Genomic DNA, 24,995 nt, shown 5'->3' with positions numbered 1-24,995 from the left:
TGTGATTACTTCTAGAAGTTTTGTCCAAACATCACTCAAATTGGTACACAATACACATCTCTATAGTTATAATAGTTATAATCCATACTGATTGGCGAATTCCAAACATTTCTGGCCCACAATAACCTACCTGAACTGGCTTAGACCTGTGCCCTGAGGAGCACTTTTTCTAGTTTTTATCTTATTTATTTATTTATTTTTTACTTTATTAACGTTGTTTTGTATTGTTAGCACAGTCTGGCGGGGTCTATTACACCAACATTTCACTGTACATATAAATGTATGAGCATGTGACCAATAAATCTGGTAAACACATTGGAGGCAGACTGACTCATGCAGACCTGCTTCACTCATCTCACATCATCACTGCTATCAATGTCTCCTTTCTTTCCTTTTCTCTCTGTCCTGAAGATTCAGGGGTCATTAGAGGTGAGTGGTGGGTGGTTCAGCTTGGTTAACTGCAGGCAGCTTCACACAGACCTGATATAAGCTGACAGCATGTTTCCTCTCTCCAATTATGGATCCGCTTCTCACCCTCCATATCTCTCTCTCTCTCCCTCCCTCCCCACTCTCCCTCCATCATGTTATCCAACACAGCAATTATAGAGATTGTCGGAGAAGAGGAACTTCACTTCTCCCCGGCTCCCCTGTTAAAGAGAGATAATTTTATCTCGCTCCATTTGCCATTCCGGCAACTGGACATCTAATTTTTCTTTCCATCTATCCATCCACCCCTTTTTCTTCCTGCTCTCTTCTTTGCCCTAAAAGACCAGTGACCACATGCTTGTTTCATTCCACTTCCACGCTAATGACCAAACTTCCCGTTCCTTTCTCTCATTTTCAATCTATCCACCACTATGTTTTCCCAATCTCCACCAACTTTGAGAATGTTGAGAATGTTTCAGACCTCCTATCCGTCTCTCTGTTTTATCTGTGATTCTTTCAAAGGAGAGTGCTGGCTCTGCACAGCCCTTCTCTTTCTCCTCCTGTCTTCCTTGATCTATCACTACTACATTTATCTGCCCTACTTCCTCACTCCCTCCCAAGAACATCCATCACTTTGTCAATAAGTATAAAGGAGAGTGAAATGACTTATTATGGAGAGTTCTCTCTCTCTCTCTTTCTTGTGCTCTCACTCGCATGTTAAAAATACAAAAAATAAAACATATTTCATGTTGATTTCATAATGGAAGCCGGTGGTGGTTGAATTGGGCTGAACCTTGCCCAAATATGGAGCCATCCATCATAGATGAATCATAGTCAACTGACATCATAGATTTCATTTGTTTAATATGGAGTTCCACTACACCTGGCTCAAAGATCCACGATGCAGTCTCACAGAGAGCTTCGGATTTCAGCTATGTGTGCTGAACTAAACAATTTCTCCGCCAAGGACAACATCTCATCATGGCTGCAGTCTTCAGATCTCTCGAGTCAGATCTACCGCCACCTGACGGTTTATGTCCCCAGGATCTACAGTCCCGACCTTGACATTCAGAGTGAGGACATGCTGTGCCAGATGGTCCTACTGTCTCCTCTGGAGTGGTTCCTGTGTGGTGATGAGCCGTCCGTTGGACTGGCCAAACTGGAAGAGAACAAGTCACCCTCTCACCTCTGTGGGCATGTGTTCAAAATGGGAGAACCTACATACTCCTGCAGAGAGTGTGCAACAGACCCAACCTGTGTTCTCTGTATGGAGTGTTTCCTGGGGAGCGTGCACAAAGCCCATCGCTACAAGATGCACACGTCAAGTGGAGGAGGTGTCTGTGATTGTGGAGATGACGAGGCGTGGAAAAAGGCTCCTTCCTGTCAGAAACACCAACCCAACGTTACAGACTCACGGGAGGCTCAGCTGTCAGATGACATGAGTGCCCGTTGTTTCAATGTCTTTTCTGTCATCTTCAAATATGCTGTGGACATGTTGACCTGGGAACAAGAAGACCAGCTTCCACTGGGACTGGGACCTCCAGAGCGGGCTGATGACACATTCTGCTGTATGCTGTTTAATGACGAGGTTCATACATTCGAACAGGTCATCTACACACTGATGATGAAAGATGTTGGCTGCACTCGTAAAGAGGCTGTGAGCTTCGCTTCCGCAATCAACAGAGATGGAAGGAAGTCTGTTTGTTTTGGAGACTTCCAGTCCTGTGAACAGGCCAGGTCAGTGATAGTGAGTTCCGCCAATGGTCAGTCCAAACCTCTCAGAGTTCAGGTGATGCATTCTTCTGTTGTGGCTCATCAGCGCTTTGCTCTCAAAGCTCTGTCCTGGCTTGGACGAATCATAGGATACTCAGAGGCTCTGCGGAGGGTGTTGTGTCAGGTTGTACTCCAGAGAGCACCTGAAGGACAGACGCTGGTCGACACTCTGATGCTGTGTGACTTCAAGATGTGGAAAGGAGCAAGGAACGTGTGTCATCAACTATTGATGAGCACCCTCTTTATGGATCCGAAGTATAAGAGCCTGTTTGCCATCCAGTTTGCGAAAAACTATGAGCAATTGCAGAACAACTATGCAGAGGACGATCACGACAAAGACAGCATCACTTCCTTGTCTGTCCAAATATTCACTGTCCCATCACTGGCTCATATGTTGATGATAGAAGAGGATTTAATGAAGACGATCATCAAGTGTTTAATGGGTCATCTGAGACACAAACCGTTTGACCACTATGGTCTTATACAAGATTTGAACTATGTGTTAACCTGTAGACCTACAGAATGGACGGACCAGCTCAGAGAGAAGTTTCTTGAAGGACTTGATGCATTTTTGGAGCTGCTCAAAGGCATCCAGGGGGTGGATCCAGTAGTTAGACAGAAACGCCGGCATAACTATATGCTGGAACCAGAGTGGAGCTGCAACCAGCAAAGGATACTGACCCCTGTCATCTCGTTGATTCAGCAGTGGTGTGCTTCTGATGAGCGTGTGTTAACAGAAGCCTACAGGAAGGTCCTGTGTGCTCTAAGTCAGTATTGCGGTAGCTCGACAGAGGGAAAGCAGCCCATCATCCTGAGCCTGGCGGGGCATTCTATAGAGTCCATACCCTACCTGGTGTCAAAGGAGAAAATGTCCATCCATTCACCTGTCTCTAGACTGCTGGCTGGCCTCCACGTTCTCCTCAGTAAAACAGAGTTGGCGTATCGATGCCCTGAACAGCTCCCACTGAATGAACTGAACCCCCTCATGCTAGTAGAACACTCCCTACGCTGCCTGGTCTTCTGTGCCCAAGTGTATGCTGGGATGTGGAGGGGGACCAGCTTATCTGACAACGGGCTAAACCAGATCTATTACTACCACAGTATGGAGTGCAGAGGGGAGATGTTTGACAAAGACCTCCTCATGCTGCAGGTCGGGGCGTCTATGATGGATCCAGATAATTTCCTGATGGTCGTTCTCAATAGGTTTGAGCTGTTCCATGTGTTCAACTCCGTAGATGACAAGAAGAGATACAGCAGGGATACCAACATGGATATAGTCAAACAGAACAACATGTTAATTGCAGAGATGCTTCATGTCATTATCATGGTTGTGGGAGAGCGGTATGTGTGTGGCTTAAGTAAGGTCCATTCTTCAGAAGAAATAAGGAGAGAGATCATCCATCACCTTTCTGTGAAAGCAATGTCTCACAGTGAATTACTACAATCTCTACCAGAGAATGTGAATGAGGATGCATGGATTGAACGGTTGATTGACAGTGTGGCACTCTTCAAGAAGAAGCCAGGTGTGACAGGTAGAGGACTGTATGAACTCAGACCAGAGTGTTCCAAACTCTTCGACCTCTACTTCTATCATTACTCTAGAAGTGACCGGTCCATGGCGGAAGAAGCCCAGAGGAATCTCAGGAGACAGAATGGGGAAAGCTCTGCACTCCTTCCACCAGTGATGCCCCCCTTTTCTCCATCATTTGCCAGTCTGGTCAACCTGCTACAGTGTGACGTCTTACTGGTTATACTGGGAGCTGTGCTGCAATGGGCTGTGGAGCCCAGTACAGGACACTGGTCTGAGTCTATGCTGCAGAGGGTTCTCCATCTGATAGGCATGTCACTGTTAGAGGAACAACAGCAGATAGAGAAAAGCTCTGGACGGGCTGATATTATCTTTAACTTCACTAGCAAGATATCACGTCCATTTGACGGTGCCAGTAACTCGGCCAGTATCCTTGCTCTGTTGGAGACTCTTCACAACGCACCTCACATGGAGGTCCATAAGGACATGGTGCACTGGATACTGATGATGGTGTCCAATATCAGAACCATGACGGAGCAAACTGCCTCAACATTTACTTACACAACCATCACACATGCACATAACGAGGCGGTGCGAGAGAAAGCCAAAGAGGAGAGGAGGAAGAGGAAGGCAGAGCAAGTTCATCTCCACAGACAGAAGATCATGGCCCAGATGTCAGAGATGCAGAAACAATTCCTCAATGAAAACATGGAACTGTTTGAACAAAGTCTGGATGAAATGAACGAGGCTCCCGTTCCGGGCAGTCTTCCCGATCAAGCTCCAGATGGGTTGGTGTGTGTCGGTCCAGGTCGCTCTGGTTCCTCCGAACGTCAGCTGGTCATTTGCATTGTCTGTCAGGAAAAACAAGAGGTCACAGCTCATGGTCAGGCCATGGTCATGGCTGCCTTTGTCCAGCGCTCCACTGTTTTGTCTCAAAACAGAAGCACGCCTCTACCTGACCCAGAACACCATGATCCTCTGTTTATTCACCCTGAGCTGAACTGTGGAACTCACACGGGGAGCTGTGGTCACGTCATGCACGCCTCCTGCTGGCAGAGGTACTTTGAGGCGGAGCAGGATAAGGAATGGCGCCATCTGAGAGTCATCCCCAAGAATGACATAGAGAACGGAGAGTTCCCCTGTCCTCTGTGTCAACGTCTCAGTAATGCAGTCATACCTATCCTACCAGAAACACACAGACTCTCACACAGTGGTGAACAGCAGAGTTTGGAGGAATGGTTGAAGTTTACATCTCAACAGGTTGCTGCTCTGCACACAAATACAAGGAAAGGCCTTAAACCAGAAGTGGACCTCACTCACACTATACCATTCTCCAGTAACATTAAGGAGATGGTGAGTACCTTTGGCATGGCAACATACAAGGTCGGACTGAATGTCAAACCTAACGACCATGACCCCAGAGTCCCCATCATGTCCTGGAACAGCTGTGCATTCACCATACAATCTACTGAGAGACTCTTGGCAGATGAGGAGAGGCCTTTATTTGAAGGTTTGCCCTCTAGAGAGGATGGCTGTTTGACATCTCTGTGTAGGGTTGCCTCGGTCTGTTGGATGTCCTCTCCACTGTCAACTGTACGCACACACTTCATCAGACTGTTCTCAGCTGTTGTTCCAGATCCTCAGGTTGAGAACGCTCCATGCATCTTGGATGTAGACATGTTTCATCTCCTGGTATCAAGTCTGATGTCATACAGTACAGTCCAGGGTTTGGGCCAATCGGGACAGAGTATAGCCGATTCAGCCCACCTACACCTCTTCCACCTGCTGACTGTGGCTCACCTGGTCCAGATAATGATATCATCTGTACCAGGGGAGGCGACCATGGAGCAGGAGGAGTCAGGAGGAGCAGGGAATGAGGAGGAAGAGGAGTTAACCTTCCTCCTCTACAACAAAGTCAGGAGTCACCTGGACAGTCTCCCAGAGGTGTGTTCAGGGAGGCACCTGTGGCGTTGTGTGAAGAAGAGAGTCGAACCTTTCCTCCGATCAGCCGCTCTGCTCTTCACCCGTCTCAACTCTACGCGGACGCCATCCGCACTGCAGGTTGCAGGTCCTGGCCAGTGGGAGGCGCTGTGCGCCTACCTCGCTCTGCCCTCCAATCTGCTGCAGCTTTACCACAGACACAGCCCGCTTATGGACACACTCATACAGGGGTGGTGCTGCCATGGAGGTGTGAGACGGGCTTTGCAGGGAAACGGTCCTCTGGTCAGGCATCCCAGGCGGTCCAACAGACTTATAGAGCTGCCTGAAGACTACAGCTGTTTGATTAACAAAGCTTCAAGCTTTGCCTGTCCCAGTGCTCCCGCCATGTGCCTGGTGTGCGGCGCCATGCTGTGCTCTCAGAGTTACTGCTGTCAGGACATTGGGTCTTGCATCGCACACAGCTATACCTGTGGAGCCGGACTGGGAATATTCCTCGTGGTTCGGAGCTGCCAGGTTTTGTTTCTTTCCGGTAAAACTAACAGTTTTTACGCTCCGCCTTATCTGGACGACTATGGGGAGACGGACGAGCATCTGAGGAGAGGTAATCCCCTCCGTCTTTCTTCAGATCATTATCTAAGGATTCAGCGTCTGTGGCAACATCACAGCATTGCAGAGGAGATAGGCTACGCGCCTACGCCATAGCAAAATAGAAGCCCTGGTGATCCTGATCCCTGGACTCTGACGTTACCACACATACACACACGCACGCGCGCGAGAGAGAGATTGTGCTATACCAAAAAATTATTATGAAAGATCATTATTATTATTATTTTTGGACGCTTATTTTTTGTTTTTAATATTTACTTTGTCTTTTCTCTTTTATATTTTAACAAGACAAGAGCAGCCTGTGTCAAATGTCAAGAGATCTACCCCACATGGTCTCTCCAGGAACAGACATACAGAACTCACGTAAAGTACAACAAGTACATTACATAAACATTTGAGATACACATTTTAATGCAGATTAATAGAACAAATACTTTTTTTTTGTTGAAATTCAGTTGTTGCTGAAACAAAGATACGGTACCATAAGGGTAGAGAATAAGTATACATAACACGTACTAATTAAAGAACAAATTATACAAAATACTAACCTGTCTCTCTGAGCTGGTCAGAAATGCACAATGTATAATCTACGATTATACATTGTGTCATATATACAGATTATACATACATATCATACAGATTATACATCTAATAGTAGATAGAAATAGAGGTATCAGGCTCCATCGTATGCCATGCTTTATCCGAAAGTAATAAACATTTTCCGTGAATTACGCATTTAAGAGCTTCCTATACACCTGTATAATGTAATGGGGTAGCAGAGGTATTTTAAGGATTTAGGTGGTGGCACAAGATAGCATTTTTTACGGGGGAACGCCTCTTACACAATACTAAATCAATCAATTACATATATTGTAATTGGACTTAAAGACCCAAGACTGACCTAGCTGCGGCATGTAACTCTATACTGATTTTGTGTTTTCCGGTTAAGGTTAAAGACTACAGAAGGGTAAAACATGGCAGTCTGCATAAGCCAGATATAATTCGTTGTAAGCAACACAGCTGCTGCAGAATACCAAAAAGGTCACCCGGGCACGGCAGCATCCGGTTGCCGATTTTCTTTTTTGGGCGAGCGTGTTTTTGGGTGAGCTTTCCGGTTACCCTGTTGCAGCCAATAAAATTGAAAGGTGTGCCATTTGGGCAAGCATGGGCAATACTGTCAACTGCTGTCTACCTTTGCACATTGGCACATCCATAGCTCTGCACACTAAAAACAAAACTAAATCTAATAATAGTATAGTTTTTAACCTGTACAGGAAAACAAACGAAAATTCTGAAGATGGCAAAGACAATATAGAATAGGGGTCATTAGAAGAAGTGTTGTTCCAAAGGGCTTTTTTCACTTACCAATGCTTGTGTGCAATCGCCATCCATCACCTCAAGAAACAATGACATTAACAACATTCAATATGAGCTGACAACAATAGTATACTGCCATCTTTTTGTCAGGTGAAACCTAGCCTGAGCTATGTTGTGTTAGGTTTCTGGTCTAGAGGGGCGGGTCGCGGCTGAGATTTGCGCCCACCCGGAAGTGTTGACTCCCACTTTTAGACCAGAGCGGCCAATGCGTTCCTCCAGGCTTTCAATTTTTGTACCAACAAAAATGAAAGCCTGGTACCGAGGCTAGGTGAAACCTGACTAGTGAATGTTCATCAAATGTAGAAGACCTAGTCATACATGAGTCATACTGAGGACCTAATATCACGATCATTTCTTGTTTCAAGTCTGCTAGCCTCATAATGCCTCTGTAGACTCTACTTGTAATTTGAAGAGAGCAAACGTACATTTCTCAGCTATCTCCTCTCTCTATCCCAGTCCCCATTTGACCAGTTAGATAACACTAGACCTGTGCCCGTCGGCCACCGGGCCTACTTGGGAACGATGAAGATCTAGGGGTGATGTCAGACAGGTCAGAACAGCATTGCGTAAGTATATCTCCTGAGGGTATAGATAGAGTAGAGAGGGAGAGAGAGTGTATACACCGGAGAGAGGGAAATAGAGAGGGATGGCGAGGTCAAAACCAAGACCATAGTACAGCACAACGTGGGGAAGAAACGAGTCCTGGAGAGAGGGCATGCACTAGTACAAAGAGAGAGAGACAGGAAGAAAGAAAGAGAGATGACACAATGCGTTAGAAAAAGATAGAGAAGAGAGACATGCACAGATATATGAGAAAGAGAGAGCAGTTAACTTGAAGATAAGAACTTATCTTTAGATAGCGTGGTGTTGTTTTTAGAGAAACAGATTAGAGATCAGTGACTGTAAACACTCGTGACTGTAAACACTCCCTGCCTCCAGTCTGTTCTACCCGCCACCAACGTTTATTACTGTGTGTCATCACAACAGGGAAAGTACACTCTGGATTGTACTGTGCCTGTGCCTTCATGTATTTCCTCCCCCCCATTGTCTCTGATAGCATGTTATTAGTGTTTCTGTTCAGTAGAACATGAAATTCGACAAATACATAAATGTTGTACTTAAGTCTCAAAAAATACTTTTGTGTTCCTGTGTTGTTTCTCAGCCACATCCTAAACCTTTGTGCATCCATCAAACCTATTATAGGCTTGGTGGAATAGTTTTGGCACGGCTTCTGTATTATTGGCATGTCGATGTCATGTGATTGCCAATTACTCTGCAGTTTATGGATTCAACGCTGCTGGGAAGTTCATTTGAAAAGATATGGGAAGATTTGGGAGGATTATTTTGAATGCTGCCATATGGTGGAATTTGCCACAAATAAGTTGCTGTGTCCAAAAACGTAGTTACTGCACTTTGGTTTTGTAGGGCAGAATGTGCTGAGCCTGACTACCTCAATTAATCCAATTAGCTGTCGTCATGGTGAAGTTATGGGACGTTCAGGACAGTATTTCCAAGGGGTCTTCTGATTGGAACAGCTAGAGACAGAGAGAGAGAGAGAGAGAGAGAGAGAGAGAGAGCGAGCGAGAGACAGTGACTCCGTTCTTCTTAGGGAATATTGAAATTATGTGTGATTTTCACAATCCCAGTCTCAGACACATAGGATTTCACACACACATAGTTAATTGTCATTAAGGTCTGAGAATACAGCAGTGATGGCTGAGGGGTTAAGGCATTGTGCTGAAATCCAATGGGGTTTCTATTTCCTGTGTCGGTTGGAACCCTGCACAGTGCTGTATGTGCAAAGAGCACTGCCATGTGTCTTTAAGGGTTCCTTTATATATCCTCAAGGAACCGTGTCTTATGAAATGGATATAACATATCTAAATACTAAATCAAGCAACTCCAAAAGACCAAAATTGTCTGGCGTGCTCACAAAAACCTGAGTAGACCTTAAAATGACCCCAAACATGTCTCTACACAGTCAAATCCTCTAATGACTTTATAGTGTATGCAGGGAACAGGAACCTAACTCTGCCAGGTGATATGATTGGATTTGAACCTTTATAGAAGTTTTTCACCATTTTTAACCTTTAATCTCTTGCATGTTTTACAATTTATTCCACTATAGTCCCTGTCTGCAAACCGAATATCTGAACATATGAACTGAATTGAAATTAATTACATCCCAGAACACTTCAGTGTGTGTGTGTGTGTGTGTGTGTGTGTGTGTGTGTGTGTGTGTGTGTGTGTGTGTGTGTGTGTGTGTGTGTGTGTGTGTGTGTGTGTGTGTGTGTGTGTGTGTGTGTGTGTGTGTGTGTGTGTGTGTGTGTGTGTGTGTGTGTGTGTGTGTGTGTGTGTGTGTGTGTGTGTGTGTGTGTGGATCCAGGTGTTGGCTGTGGAATAAGCAGACAGACAGATGCTGTGGGTAAGAGAGTCACAGTCTGAAGATCTATTGCTGCTGCTGTTGTTGTTGGTCTTTTACCATGGTTACAGTACTTAAAAAGAAAGAATCAATGTAACTGCTTGCCTGCTATATTAGAGATAATAGTTAAATTGTCCTAACATTGCTTGAGGTTGACAGGAGGTTGGTGCCAGTATCAGCAAAGACAAATTATGGGATTCAACAGTTGAATGATCAAAGAAGAAAATGTTTCCATCAACGCAAAACTTGGAGAGGCAATGCCGCATGACAAAAATAGCAGTTAGTAGCCTTATTTTCAGTGAAGATATTTGATGTAGACCGAAAACAGGAGGGGACCTAGTATAGAGCCTTTGGAAATCCGGTCAAGTATATAGTTTTATATAGCAATGTATTTCCAAGAAAATATATAGCTATTAGTTTTACACGCGAGCCAAAGCATTTCCGGGGGTCCCGACTCCCCAGCCATAAACGTTGAGAACCCCTGCTCTAACTGGTATCTTTACTTTAGGTGATTGACTGTTACACAGGAACAATACAATGTTTAACAGTAGATTGAAGGCTCTTATCAGGGATGTGCACACATAGACATCAAAGGGCCCTGCCCTCTTACCCGCCTGTAAAACAACTGCCCTTCCCAGACCACGAATGCAGCATTTACTATGGTGAAAGAAATGCAAATGCCACTCCTTTCCATGCCAGCATTCAGGAGAATTGCATTTTTTCCCGAAGTCTCCTGAACTTGAACACAGTATTTTGCGTTGAACAAATTTGTTTAGAAGTCCATGTCGTACACCATACATCTCCACTAGCTAAAGAGTGCTGGGCTGTGCCCCAAAAATAGCTGATCTACAAGCTGTCAACGCGTCGTAGCGCGATGCGTCGAGAGCTTGTAGATCTGCTATTTTCGTCCAAAAGTGCAATCTCTATATGAGATTTAAGCCTCTCTAACACTCTCTGCACGTCCCTGGCTCTTATCTCACATTATGGATACAACTGTGTTCTTAGAGCCTCCTTAACAGCATGGTATTGGTCAGTAAAGATAATTCCAGCTGTTTAAATGTGGTAACTGATTCAGATGATGTAACAGATATAAAAGAGGGAAACTGTCCCTTCAGACTGGGCTAGAGGCTAACACAGAACCTTTTAATGACATCATAAACTGTGGAATGAGATGGAAGGGCCTTTGGTTTACAATGGTTAAAGAATCTAGGAATGTCATAGCTCACTGATACATTCAGGAGCCTCTGCAATAATTTGCATGTAAGTACAAGGATCTTGAAAACAGTGTCCAGACTTCACTGCATGGGAACCCAGCCACAGGGTCATTCTGAGTGCAGTCAAGTCATTAGGAGCTGGACCGAGTAGTCCAGGGGTGTGGACACAAAAACCAAATGAATAAGTTCCTCTCTTTGAAAGGCATGGCAGGACATGGTCTCAGCAATATTTTCGTATGCACACAGGTCTGGTCACATAGAGTTACATTTTGCGCTACGATGCCTTGAGGCACATTACAGAAGGCTACATCCGGATGGTCCTGTTTCCAGGCCTGTGGTATTTAACTTCTGTTCTTTACATACAGGTAGGTGGGTGTGGAGATATGGGGAGGCGTTTGGTGGAACAGCCCTTGACGTCAGCTGCTGACGTTGGCCTCCTCTACACGTTCTGTCCTGACACGCTGGCTGTGGAACTGAACACAATGGGGGGAGAAGATAATGGATATGGTAGATTATAGGAAAGCTGTTGCACCAATTCCTTGTTATCTGATAGGGATTTTCGGGTTTTATGCAACAGAGGCTTGTGTTTCTTTTTCGCAATAGTGGCATGGCCCCCTTGTTAGTTTTCAGTATACATTTGACACAGTGACACAGAGATAAGTGCATGTTTTTGTGTTGTTAACAGTCATTTAGATTTCCTTGCAATGTCATGTTATGAATAATGTTGAGTTGGATCAGTTTTTTAGTCTGGTCTGTTATTGTATTCTGTATATCTTTTCAGAGGAATCTACTGTATACGTAACAATCAAATGATATATGGACACACCACTCCACGTTGTCCAACTTGAAGACACCAGTCGTATGATATCAACAGAATACATTTCTTCCCATACCGGGAGTTGACCCCGGGCCACCTGGGTGAAAACCTGCTAGACCATATGGGACAGACAAAGACATGTTTTTATATGAAAGACAATTATTGATGTTAAACACAATTTTTGCATGTGCAAATAATGTATGTTATTATCCTTTTGTATTGCTGCTACAATGTATTAGGAAAGTTTGTGCAAAACATGTAACAATAAAGATACCTTGACCTTAAACTAAGGTTTTATGTTTAACTCATGAACAATGAACATACAGTACATTATTTTATTACTTGAGTGACAATATAGTTATGTGTAAGGTTTAACCAGTCTGTACTAGACCTGATTCTCCGCTTTATGCAACACGTAAGAATTAATTTCAAGTAACAGTATGCATAGAACTTGAAGACTCCAGAATTAACTGAATAAATTAACTGAATAAATGACTTCCCATACCGGGAGTTGAACCCAGGTCGTCTGGGTGAAAACCAGGAATCAACATCATCATATTTGTATGATTAAATGGGGTTCAAATGTGGTAACACAGTTTGCAGGGAAGGACAAGGACTTGCTGGTTCTACTGGACAAATTACATTCAAATATGGATTCAGCAGATCATTTGCCACATCATTACCCACACCACAAAAAAATAAATAATAATAATAAACAGTGAATCACTGTTGAGGTGTGCATGAAAGAGTATAAATCTTTGTGTCATGAAGGTTGTCTTTATTTGGTGGTTGTCCCTTCTTTGTTTGTTTGATATCCTGGACCTATGTTTTGAGGTGAGAGACTTATCTATAAATGTGCTATTAAACACAGCTTATTCTGAGGCTTACTCATATTTATGAATTTTGTCAGACATCTATCCCAACCCTTTATAAACAAACAATTAAACAAAAGAGCAACCAAACACCAAATGTCTCATGCAGGCGTTCCATGGTCTCATTAGAAGAGAATGCTACAGGGCCGCACATAGTTGAAAGCACTGACATGTCTCACATAGTTATGAACAGTTATGCCAGTCTCCGAGGTCACCAAATCACTTGAGACCATTCCCTGATGCACTCCCTCGTCTCCTTTCTTTAACCTTTACATTGAGCGAACAAGTAGAACAAGAACATGTTATTATTCAGTGCAGTGGTCTCTCGCTGCGGAGGGGTTGTTTATGGAGCCAGTGAGTCTAGGAGACTACAGTACCGGTATTACTTACAGAGAGACAATTACTATGTTATGTATTATAATGATGATTTTTTTCCTCAATTTTACGTCTGTTTTATTTTTAGATCATTTTTTGTATCCCATTATGCATTATCAGCAGGGCTTGATTAAGGCATGTTAAATAAAGTTTTTGGTTTCATCTCACCAACTGTGCGATTCCATTATGTATACACTCTTTTACAAAGGAACATACATAATTTAGGTATTGTATTTATGACTACATGCTTTGAAATCTACTACACGCATTCAGAGGTTTGTTTACAGTTGGCATCCTAGAAGCAGAACTGCACGGAATGCTGCAACATTCTATTTAAGAAGCGGGCCTGCTCTATTTTGGAAGACCTATCTCATCTCTGAAATGGGGTGTGAAGAGGGAGACTCCCTTTAGAACGGGCAAGGCCTTCTGGGCAGAGAGATAGTCACGTACATACACATCAGAAAACCACCACACCACCCTCTCTACAATTACAGCTTTCTGCTCCACTCTACTCTGAAAGATGGGAAATGTAGGTGAAATGTGTGTGGAAGGAGTGAAAAGAGAGAGAGAGAGAGAGAGAGAGAGAGAGAGAGGGGGGGGGGGGGAGGTGGGAGTGAGAGAGAGAGAGCTATAGATGCCCAATATGCAGTTACACAACAGACTCATTTTGTAAGAAATTAGTACAGATTTGATCTGACATTTTGTCCAGACTTCATTTACAGCCTGTGTACAGTCTGTTGTTGTATATACCCGTGAAGATCTGGTCAAAATAGCCACAGGCAGAGAGAGGAAATATACTGGATAGTTATTATTCTTAATCCCCCATAGTTATCCAGCTGTAATTGTAGAGGAAGATGGTGCTTAACCACAGCTAATATAAGACAGCTCTCTACAGCTGAAGAAGAGACACAGAGGCACAATTACACAGACAATAATTTGAAACATATCCAAAGAGACAGTGAGAGAGAAAAACCTCTAGAGTCAGACATTTGAGATGGACAGAGTAAATGAGACAGATTCACAATGAGACAGAGGCAATTATGACAGCGACAGACAGAAAGAGGCATAACATTATAAATACGGTATATAGAAAATACACATTTGTATTTGATGTCTTGTACTGTTGTGTTGTGTCTTGCATTTGACAAAAAAATCTAAATAAAGTATGTAAAAAAGAAAAAAAGAAAGAATTTGTTTGACAGATACAGAGAGATAGAGACAGAGACGCCAACAGACTGCGTTTATACATTGCTACATTGCTGAGAAATAAGTAAACATAAATTGCCAACATGGGCACATAGAGGTAGAAATACAATTCAGTGTGAATGAGCAAGACAGAGACATGAAAGTCACAGGAAGATGAATTGAGGCGGCCTGCCAGCCGCTATTTCAGTGAGATGGTGCAAGGGTGTAAAGTAACTAAATTAATTAGTCTTGTTACTGTAATTGAGTACATAGATTGTTATTCAAATTAAGTATATTTTTGATGAATCACAGAGTAGCATACAGTTCTGCTCTTTAGGTGGATCTTCCATTGATGTTTGCTTTGAAGTGAACCTCTTTTCTCGACTTAGTACAATCTTCCCCCGGAAGTTCCAGACTCACAGGAACGCGCCCAGGGGGCCAGCCCGGTTCCGGCGAGCCGCCCGCGTCCGGAATGGTTGAGAAATGACAGACTTACCGTGTGGGGGTCCCCTCTACTACTGTACTGTACTGTACTGTACTTTCACTGTACTGTACTGTACTAAGAGTATATATAGCTATGTCAGTAAGGTTGCACCAATCAAAAATGGACAAAGTAAACACAAACACAGTAGACATGGCTGAGAGCCAGGGCAGACAACTAATGGAGAGTGTGAAGAAGTGCACTTTTTAACGTTGAGACAGCAGAAACAGCCGTGATCGAATCAGACACAAGTAAATCGATGACGACTCCTTTCTTTGTGCTAGGGATTGGCGAGGGGGGATTCCAGCCAATACTGCTGACTAAATAACTAATCCTGCTGCTTACCGACTGGCAGACGGGGGGGGGGGTGCTCCAATCAGCCTAATTGGATTGACTATCAGTGGAAGCGAAGTGTGCATGAGGAGGCCAAGGCTAATGATTAAAACAGAGAGGGGGGGGGGCTACATTTTTACCTCACTGTTGAGGTGAAGTTAGACTCTTGCTCTTGAACAGTGAGGGATGTGAGAGGAAATACACTCCTGTCTGTATTTGACAGCTGCTGGGCCATGTCCACAGGCTGGTGGTCAGGGGTGTGAGGATTATTAGATTTATGTTGCTCAATCTCCTCTATTATAGGCATTAGGCAATCGATCTATTTGGCGGAGAAGGTGCTTCCTGTGCGGCTGTACCTATATATTTGTTTCCAGTGTTGGTAATATGGGAGACTGAAGTGTATTCGGGGACATGGAGAAAAGAGTGCCAACAACACAGTTATTGAACTCCCATCAGCAGTAGAAATATTATGCTTCTATGATCTATCTAGGGAATGGTGCTACCCCTGAGGCTTTGAATAAGTGGTTCAATAGGTAGCATGGCCATTTATCATGCTGGCCATCGCCATCAGTCAGATTATAGTTTTGCGATTCTAGCCCAAGAGGAAGCTATTGTCCTCACTGGCAGGAACGACACCTTAACATATGGCTGTTGGTATAATTGGGAATAAGGCTGCAGGATTTAACATAATGGTTTATGGTGGGAGTGATAAGGCCACTGAGCTAGCTCGTGGGGGGATGGTATCTGATTCTGACTAAACGTTCTTATATCTGAATTTTATTGAGGGATTTGCCAATACTGACATCTAGCTATATGCTCTATGGATTAGGCTGCCAGTAGAATAGGTGGTTGTGGGTGGTGAGGCACTGGTGAAATTGTTTGGATTCCACAGGCTCAAGGGTGGAATTCCAATCCTGTCTTCAGGAGGCAGAGCCTAACATGGAGGAAAAAATGTGTTCTCTGTCTGGCTTTAAGCCGATTGTGTAAAACTTGACTTCACTATCTAAGTTGCTTACAATTACATCACTGTGGGAGGCCTCCAGCCAGCGGGAGGGGGCCGCACAGACAAGTAGCTGACTGATACTGGTATCAGTGGAGAGGAGGTTAAGAGTAGGGGGGTTTGGCTGTGTGGATTTGGTATCAGAAAGCAGCCTGAGTTAGGTCGTTGGGGGCAGGGCCAGTATTGGTTGGCAGATCAGATTCCTCTGAGGCTGGCCCTTGAGGGCCCTGAGGGCCAGACCTGAATATAATAACCAGCTGGTATTGTGACGTGGATGGATGCAGCCCACACCCACAGTCACATTCATTGTTTCCTGTGTACATGTGTACGTCACTCCCCATAATCATTTGGTTATGGGGAGCAGGATTAGAGGCATTGGTTTGTGGCATGCCGATGATACTGTTTCTCTACCAGTCGCACTTGCAACATGTTTCGACTTGTAGATCAGCTATTACATTTTTTTATGTATTAATTCAAAATATATGTATGTATGTATTAATTAATTTATTGTTGTGGAGAGGTGGGGTGGTGTGCTGCTTGAAAAGGGTCTATTGAGCTTGTAGTACAAAAGACTACAGTAGAAATAATGTATGCTCCTGTACATCTGTAACAATATATGGCAGCAATGTTGTTTTTACGAGCTTACAGTATGTGTGTGTGTGTGTGTGTGTGTGTGTGTGTGTGTGTGTGTGTGTGTGTGTGTGTGTGTGTGTGTGTGTGTGTGTGTGTGTGTGTGTGTGTGCGTGTGTGTGTGTTTTTATTTATTTATAATGTCTGTTTGAAGTGTTCTCTGCCCACAGCCTTGCTTTCAAATATCCTTTAAATATTCATGAAAGCACCAAGTCTCTGCGATCGTAGTTTTTCTTTCTAACCATAAATCCTCCAAACTACTACCTAGGACCCTATGGTTGGCCAGAATACACAGAATATAACAATATGCCCTGATGACTACCACCAGCACTGGATGAGTAATTACTAGAGAGCAGCCAGGAGGCATGGTTACGTTGGCTGTACTCCACTGCGGCTTACGGATTCAGTTTTCCAAATTTGTCTCTCTGTCAGTTTGCTACCAAGAATACTTGGCTAAGGATTATGTTAACTTGAAACTGTTTCATGTGCATTAGGCAGTAGTGGGTATATCATTCAAGGGAATATGTATTTGAGGCCAGGCAGTTTATTTAAAAGAACCACTCCAACTGAAGATTTTCTTCTGAGAAGGAGCAACAAATGTCTAAGCAATATTAGCTAAACCATCATTAGTTGACATTTTAAACTAATTAAGTGTATTGTTTTCCAAGGCACAGCCGTTTCTAGATCTAGATCCGGTTCCGGATATACAGTTTACTTTCACTATGAAGTTATGATGCATTCTGCCATACAGGGTGTTTAGTCTGTGACCCAGTCAACTTTTTGTTCATGACCCACTGGCACAGAAACCCTCATCCAGATTGACGGATGAGGGTTTCTGTGCCAGTGGGTCATGCGGAGGGTGATCACAATAGAGAAGACAGGAAATATGAGGAGCAGAAAAACAGGAATGTATATATTTACTAAGGGTTTTGATATCAAAATTCTTTGGAATCAATATTCACGTGCAGCATGTTGACCTCCGCCTCTGGTGACATGAAAGCTGATATTCCAAGATCACATATCTTCTTTGTCACTCCAAGACTGTTCATGGATTAGACACTTCAGGGCAAAGCCACCTCAAAAGGGGAAGTAATGTGAAGGAGGCCCTTTATACTCTGTATCGTATGACAAGAGGTGGTGAGGGAAAGTAGAGCAGTGGTTCCCAAACTATGGGCTGTGACCCATTATTAGACCCATTATTATTATATATAGGCTACAGCTGTATAAATACGGCATTTCCTAAAATAAATGTTTTTAATTAAAACGCTTCAAAGGCAATTTGGGAAGGAAAAAAAATCATTATTAAATAGGGCTTATGTGGTTCATTCTATTCTATCTAGTTTGGGTGCCGGGGAGACACTATGGGCCCTATATCCATCACTGCCTTACCCCTTATCCTAAACTTTTTCCTTTTTAAACTATTTTGGAAAACATTTTTGAAAAGCTCAAATAGCCGAAGTAATTACCGGTAGTAAAAAGTTAAAGAAGTTTAGGGATAATGGTTATAGGCAGTGACGACAATAGTGCCATGTATTTCTACAGGAGTAGAGGACAGTGAGACCTATTCCATCCTACACTGATGAAATGATTTAATCTGAGCTGTAATTTGTGCGAAACTGAATTTGATACGCATGTGATGAAATACTGTATATGGGCTACTACACAAGTGACAAGTCCTATTAGTTACTCATCCAAGTAGCTCAGCCTGCTAGTGTGAATCAACTTCAGCTCATACCGAAACCATGAGCATTTTCAGAGAATTTGTCATAGCTCTCTGTATGGCATAGATAACTTCAAGGCCAGTGTATGCCAACTGTGGATACAGCCAATCATTTTTTTCCCCTTCTCCCACAGAGACCCTTGTGTATTAAAATCCTTGCTGACAACACGTGTTGCTTCTGAAAAGGCAACGTGACATTCGACAGGATAATGCAAAAGTTATTCAATAATTTATTCATTTATACAAGTAGGCTATTACAAAAACAACATTATGTACAGAATGTAAAAACAACTTTTTGTAGCAACGGCTTCACCAAGCAAACCTTAAGCCCCCCCCCACCCTCCCTCAAAGAACACTGAACTGTATCAACCCAACAACTGCGGTCAGTGAGAGCAAAAACAATATGAAATCTCAAAAACTTGCATTGTTAGAAGTAGAAGCCTCAGTCCAGAGGTTGCTTGTCCCAGGTTATGACAGAGCAGGTTTTTCAACTTTTAGATTATTGGCACGTCTCCATTCGGATCTCAATGCTATAGATAAACCATACACCAGGGTGTTTTTGCTACTCATAACAATAATTATAACAGTATAATAGTCCTCTTTTGATCAACAAAAGGATCGTCTTAACACTCCCAAGCAGGTGTTTGGGCGAACGTCCATGCAACACAGTGAACTATAACAAAGCGTTAACAACAAAACAAAGTAAAAGGAACCGCCATATGCCGTAGGGACAGGAACAATGTTCAGGGGCCAGGCCTAGTTTTACATTGGCACTACAGTCAGTTATATCAAATTACGTGTTGCAAAAAGGGTACCACGTGGTACAACATATCCTTCAAAATAGGAGTGAGTGCATCAGTCTTCAACATATTGCACAGTCCGGTCTTTGCGTTTGAATCGTCATTCTGGAACTATCCCCTCACACCACATTCTTCAGCAGGATAGGGGAGATGAGAAGAAATAGGAAGGTTGTCAAAAATACAGAGACAATCCCAAAGGAAGTAGGGCCATTCAAGTGTGGAAAGTTCTTTAGCATAGTAGCCAAGCTCCAAAGTGGAACGTAAAAACCATGGCATTGAACACGTAGCCTGAAGTTGGAACTGTGTGGAAACGTCCAAACTTACAGTCTGAGGGGGAAAACGTTCCTCCGAAACAAACCCCTCGTGCTTAAAATGTCACCCTTCCGTAGTCCCCGATAGTGTCATTAACAGGACTGTGTTTAGTCCCCTGAGACAAGTAAGCGTGTGTGGGGAGGACCCACTAACCCCTCCGTCCATCATCATCCACTTCATCTCTTCTTCTTGCTGTGTCGGAGCATCTTCTTCCTCTTGAGGATCATCTCGTGGAGTTTCTCCAGGCCAGGCTGTAGCCCCTGTCCATCCAACGCCGAGCATCCCTGTGTGTGATGGAGCGTGGAAGAGCTCAGCTCGTGGAGTGCCAAGACTTTTTCCACCTGAAAACAGAGTACACAGGAAAATTAGAATGCAAATCTAATTATATTCTTGAAAAGATTGCACTGAAAATGTTTTGCCCCTAAAGATGGCATCATACAATACAGCAGTTACCATTCTAGACACATAGACCAGTGTTTTCCTACGATCGTATATGGCCACCCAAACAGGTTTCACAAGGAGATTCAAATTTTAATTTGTCCGGCCCAGTCATTTGTCAATTTGTGCTTCATGAGTTTACAGACTTCCACAAAAGTTTTTATTTCAATGTCAAAGTCAATGTTTTTGTAAACCAACTGAGGTAAGAACTAAGAAGACAAAAACTTTACCAATACATAACAGGTAAATAATTCTTAATGAGCTTTAGAAAACCTTATTGATAAATCACTGCTAGCCCATATAGTGGACACAGCTGAACTGTGCTTCTTTTGCAACCAGATACCCCCAAATGTATGTTGTTCTGTAAAGAAAGGTCACTGATGGCAATAAATCACAGACAGCACCCTGTAAACAAGACACTGATAAATGTTGCTTCATCAGCACATCCTATGACGTTTCCCATAAACTGTCACATAATTTATTACCGACACTGCCCTGTAATGCTGACATGGCAAAAATGTGCTTGATTACTCTGTCCCAATACCACAAAATAAAATTAACCGTTCCCTATGGACAGTAGTTCAACATCTGCTGGGTTCTGCCTCCTCCCCAGTCCCCTTTATAAATCACATCTTCAGCTTACGGTGCAGAATTTTGCCTAGGCAATGTAGATTTCCATGTAAACATATTTTTTGTGAGAAATCACTGATGAATCACGACCGGCAGCTCTCACCTACAGCACCGACAAAGTACCTATATCATCTGCCTAGCCTACACAATGTGGGCTCATTTTATAAAAAAAAAAAATAGTTAAAATAAAATAACTGATTATCACCCTCATCAATCCTCACCTCTAAAGCAGACATGGCTCCATCCAGGTCTTGTTTGTTGGCCAGAACCAGCACCGGGATGCCCTGGTTCTCCGTTGACCGTGTGATCCGGTGGAGCTCCACCTTGGCCTCCTCCATGCGCTCCGCCTCGGCCGCGTCCACCACGAACACCAGCCCGTCAGTCCGCCGGGTGTACGACTTCCACAGGGGCCTCAGCTTCTCCTGGCCACCCACGTCCCACACCTGGAAGGTGGTGCTGTTGGCCTTGGAGCTGCCCATGGACACCTTGATCCGCTCCATGTTGAAGCCTTTGGTGGGGATCGTCTCCACGAACTCCGTGAGCTTGAGCCTGTACAGGAGGGAGGTTTTCCCTGCTGAGTCCAGTCCGATCACAACCACATGCAAGGGCTGGAAGTTGGGGAGGAAAGGCGTGTTGGGGGCAATTTCTGTCAGGTGGTTGCCCATGTTTGTTTGCTGTTGTTCCTGTTTGGTAAGCTGCCACAGAATCACCTTGGCTGAGGATTTATTAAGCTAAATCCCTTTGACAGGATATGGCTTTGAAGTCCCCTTTTGGCTGTTTGGCAGGATAGACTGATGCCTTCTTGGCAGCAGAGGCTCTCGGTTCTGGAAAAAGTTGTGGTAAAGCAGGGAGTGGACGAATGTATGTTTGTGCAAGTCTTCAGCCTTGAAACCGGTCAATTAGCCTTTCTGGGTCTTTGGTTTGTAGCTTTTTTCCTCCTCCTGAGAGCTGGTTAAATGGGGTTTCTGCAGCAAATTAATGGCTGAATTTTGAAGACAGTGTAGGTAATGATAGGTGGGAAGGGCGTCTCTTGGGTGGAGAGCATTCACACCTCTGCCCACACTTCAAAGGCTGAGGCTGGAGAGTAGTCAGTAGGGAGACACGCTGACTGCAGCTGAAGGATGGCGAAAAAAGGAAAACATTAGTCGGCTATTTTAACAAGAGCACTAGGCTGGCAGTAATGAGCTGTGACATTTAAGTGCAATAGAGTCCAGACAGCAGCAGCAGCAGCAGTTCAATCTCATTTCAGAGAGACCATATGGCATTTCCCCCGTAAGGGCGAGAAAATAACTAATACATTAAAAAAAGTAACATTAATAAATAAACGGTTCTGATCATTTTGTCTACAGCATGATGGCAATTAGATTAGCTGCGCGTCGAAAAGCAAGGATGAACCATTCAAGCCGTAGTCATGGACGAGCTTTTGTCCAAAACTACCGGGGGCGGTGTTGTCAGATAGTTGAAGCTGTTTCTAGGTGCATCCCGTGCATAGCCTGCCCACCACAGTAGCCTACTAGAAGCAAACAATCACCATGCTACAACCTCTATTCTGGAAATAACGCACACAAACACCGCTGAGACTGTTTTGCGTCTAACGTTAACGTCAATGATACTATTAGTAGTCGACAACATAGCCTACAAGACTTCCTACAGATACAAGATCGAATATTGATTATTTTTAAACAAAAATGCATTCAGCTTAGTTTGCGCCGTTGCAATTCGCAAACAACCTCTTCTCTTTTGACAGCAAGCAGCTCAGGATTTGGCCAAACAAACCAGCATTTCATTGAGTTTAAAGAATGGCTCGAGCTTTTGACTATGTTGTTATTCCAGTCTTTGGATGATCGCCCCGCAGGGAGTTAAGTCTCCTTGATCACAACACCGCCCCACCCACACAGACACACCACCACCAAGTCGCACAACTAAATCCCCCCAAAATAGCAAAATCTGCATCTCACCTTTCAGCGCTTCCGTGGTCCAAAAAGGATTAACATTATTCCGGGTATGTAGTGGGCGAAAAAAATAAGTTGTGTAAATTAAATAGTCCTGGTAGAAAGCTTTGGTATCCGGCTATCCGCGGCTTAGTTTGTGTAGCCTACTCTCTGTGAAGACTTTTTCCAGCTGCGACTAGTGACTGAACAAACAGCAGAGTGAGTGAGGACTCTGAGGAGGAGACAACTTGAGTTGAAAAACACAAGCACCCTCGGCTCACACACCACGCCCCCTTACGTCACGCCTTCTAAGCCACGCCCCGGTTCTACAGCCAGAGCATCTCCAAAGTAAACTACCAAAGAATCAAGAGAGCATGAGCCAAGAGCTACCAAACATTGTTTTTAAAATTAAACATTACATTAAAATGATTTTCATGTACTTAATTATTTACTTACATAAAATGATGAACATGTAACATTTACCTTGACATATTATGCATTTTTTATTTTTTATTTTTCAATACAATACTAGGCCTACCTATGTTCTACATTTCATCATAGTAGAGACAGAAATAGCTGGAATGCTTTTTTTTTGGTTGTTCTCATCTTGAACAGCGACAAGAATGCAAAGACAAACAATGCTCACAGGCAAGATTGCGGTGTCAGAAATGTGTTAATTCTGGGTCAGATATTCAGGTCATTTTCTTCACAAGGCTCTCTTTATGTTTTACAAACAAACACTGCTCTAGGCCAGGCCACGTTTCTCCCCGGGCCACGACCTAAATAAATAGTAGTAGGCCTAGTAGTAATATGAGATGGAGAAGAAGAAAGGTAAGGAACAGTGGAAGGATGACGAGAGACTTTAACCCTGACAGTAAAAATACAGCACGTTATGGGTCTATTTGGTACCATTTCTACACTCTCATTAAATGAACACACTGTCCGAACTCACACACCTGACTCAGAGTTTGGACAAAAGAGAGGGATACACTGATATATTAAAATGTCTGTCACGGTAGTCTTTATTTTTATTATTATTATTTTTAATCGCTGATGCCCATGTCACCTTGTCAACCTCTTTGCATAAAAAGGACATGTCTGTTAAACAGCGGGCATGTCAGGGCAACAGGTCAGCTCGGGACAACATGGGACTATGATGACATAATGGGACAACGGTGCTGATTTGCATGGCAATGGACTCTGGTCCTTTTCTTGAACACCGCCACTCATCATCATGAATGACCGTAACTGTGTGTGTGTGTGTGTGTGTGTGTGTGTGTGTGTGTGTGTGTGTGTGTGTGTGTGTGTGTGTGTGTGTGTGTGTGTGTGTGTGTGTCTCTCCATTGATCTGATCCGGTATTACTATTGCCCCCCCCCCCCCCCTCTGTTGGGTGAGCATCGAATCTCAAAGCATTTTTTATTCCATTTCTTATTTGACATAACAGTGACAGATGACAGGTTGTATTTTGTACAAGGACAGGTGGGTGGTACACTGTCTAACCACTTTTCCACAGCGTGTAGGATAAAATGTGTTAGCGTCTGAGATACAAGGCGGTAGGATAAAACACGTGCTGTGTTACCATACAGACTGAGCCAATGCAAACTGTATAAACCTCAGTCCAACTTTAATAGAATGTCCGCCATCTCCATTTGAAAAGGTTTATTTTATGCATTTAGCTGACGCTCTTATACAGAGCGTTATGCTGGACATGTTCGTAGAGACACATGGTATATGGTATCATCTTTGTGGATACTGAACCTGTGACTGATCTGTCACAGGAGGACAGAAAAACCCTAGATAGACATTATTGATCCCACAGGGTCCTACTAATACTCCTCAGTGTTAATTTATGCATTTGTAACTCTGGAGACCGATTTATGCTTAGTGTGCATTGTGTCTCGCACATTAAAATGGCAGTTTTACATTGATTGATTGAATACTTGTATTGACCCATTAAGGCCTGAGGCCGATTCTACAAATGCCTTCTGAATCAGTACTAGTTCTCAAACCTTTTTCCAAGGACCCCCAAAATGTATTTGGTCGTGGGCGGACCACCCACACCCATCTGAAAAGGTTTTGTGCCGGTGAAGAAGAGATGTTTTGTGTTAAAAATGTTAAAAATGATCAAGAATAGTAGATGAATAGCCAACCCTAAAAACTAAAATGACACAGATGCTTTCCCA

At 43.5% G+C, this 24,995-nt stretch overlaps 2 protein-coding genes across 2 annotated transcripts; one reads left to right on the top strand and one right to left on the bottom strand.

The window, feature by feature from the left end:
- Window positions 1-1,327: 1,327 nt before the first annotated feature.
- LOC310868598 (E3 ubiquitin-protein ligase UBR2-like) lies at window positions 1,328-6,370 on the top strand (the record flags this gene model as incomplete). The annotated part of the gene is made up of 1 exon (XM_083779055.1): window positions 1,328-6,370. One exon carries the CDS (start codon window positions 1,328-1,330, stop codon window positions 6,368-6,370), a length of 5,043 nt encoding a protein of 1,680 aa, XP_083635181.1.
- Window positions 6,371-19,050: 12,680 nt separating this feature from the next.
- Window positions 19,051-23,018, bottom strand: LOC310869889 (ADP-ribosylation factor-like protein 4D). The gene is made up of 3 exons (XM_083780862.1): window positions 22,839-23,018; window positions 21,102-21,994; window positions 19,051-20,153 (listed from the first exon to the last, which is right to left on the bottom strand). The coding sequence occupies exons 2-3, from the start codon at window positions 21,543-21,545 to the stop codon at window positions 19,989-19,991; spliced, it is 609 nt and encodes a 202-aa protein (XP_083636988.1). The 5' UTR covers window positions 21,546-21,994; window positions 22,839-23,018; the 3' UTR covers window positions 19,051-19,988.
- Between the last annotated feature and the right edge of the window lie 1,977 nt (window positions 23,019-24,995).

The sequence above is a fragment of the Protomyctophum parallelum genome, assembly GCF_964188405.1.
Source record: "Protomyctophum parallelum genome assembly, chromosome: 13".
Taxonomy (NCBI): Eukaryota; Metazoa; Chordata; class Actinopteri; order Myctophiformes; family Myctophidae; genus Protomyctophum; species Protomyctophum parallelum.
This window is presented reverse-complemented; position numbering and strand designations above follow the sequence as displayed.

Excerpts from the sequence above, each read along its gene's own strand:
- LOC310869889 (XM_083780862.1), bottom strand. The coding sequence starts at position 21,545 with ATGGGCAACCACCTGACAGAAATTGCCCCCAACACGCCTTTCCTCCCC. Across the intron at positions 20,154-21,101 it reads GAGCCATGTCTGCTTTAGAG|GTGGAAAAAGTCTTGGCACT; the intron begins GTGAGGATTGAT and ends CTCTGTTTTCAG.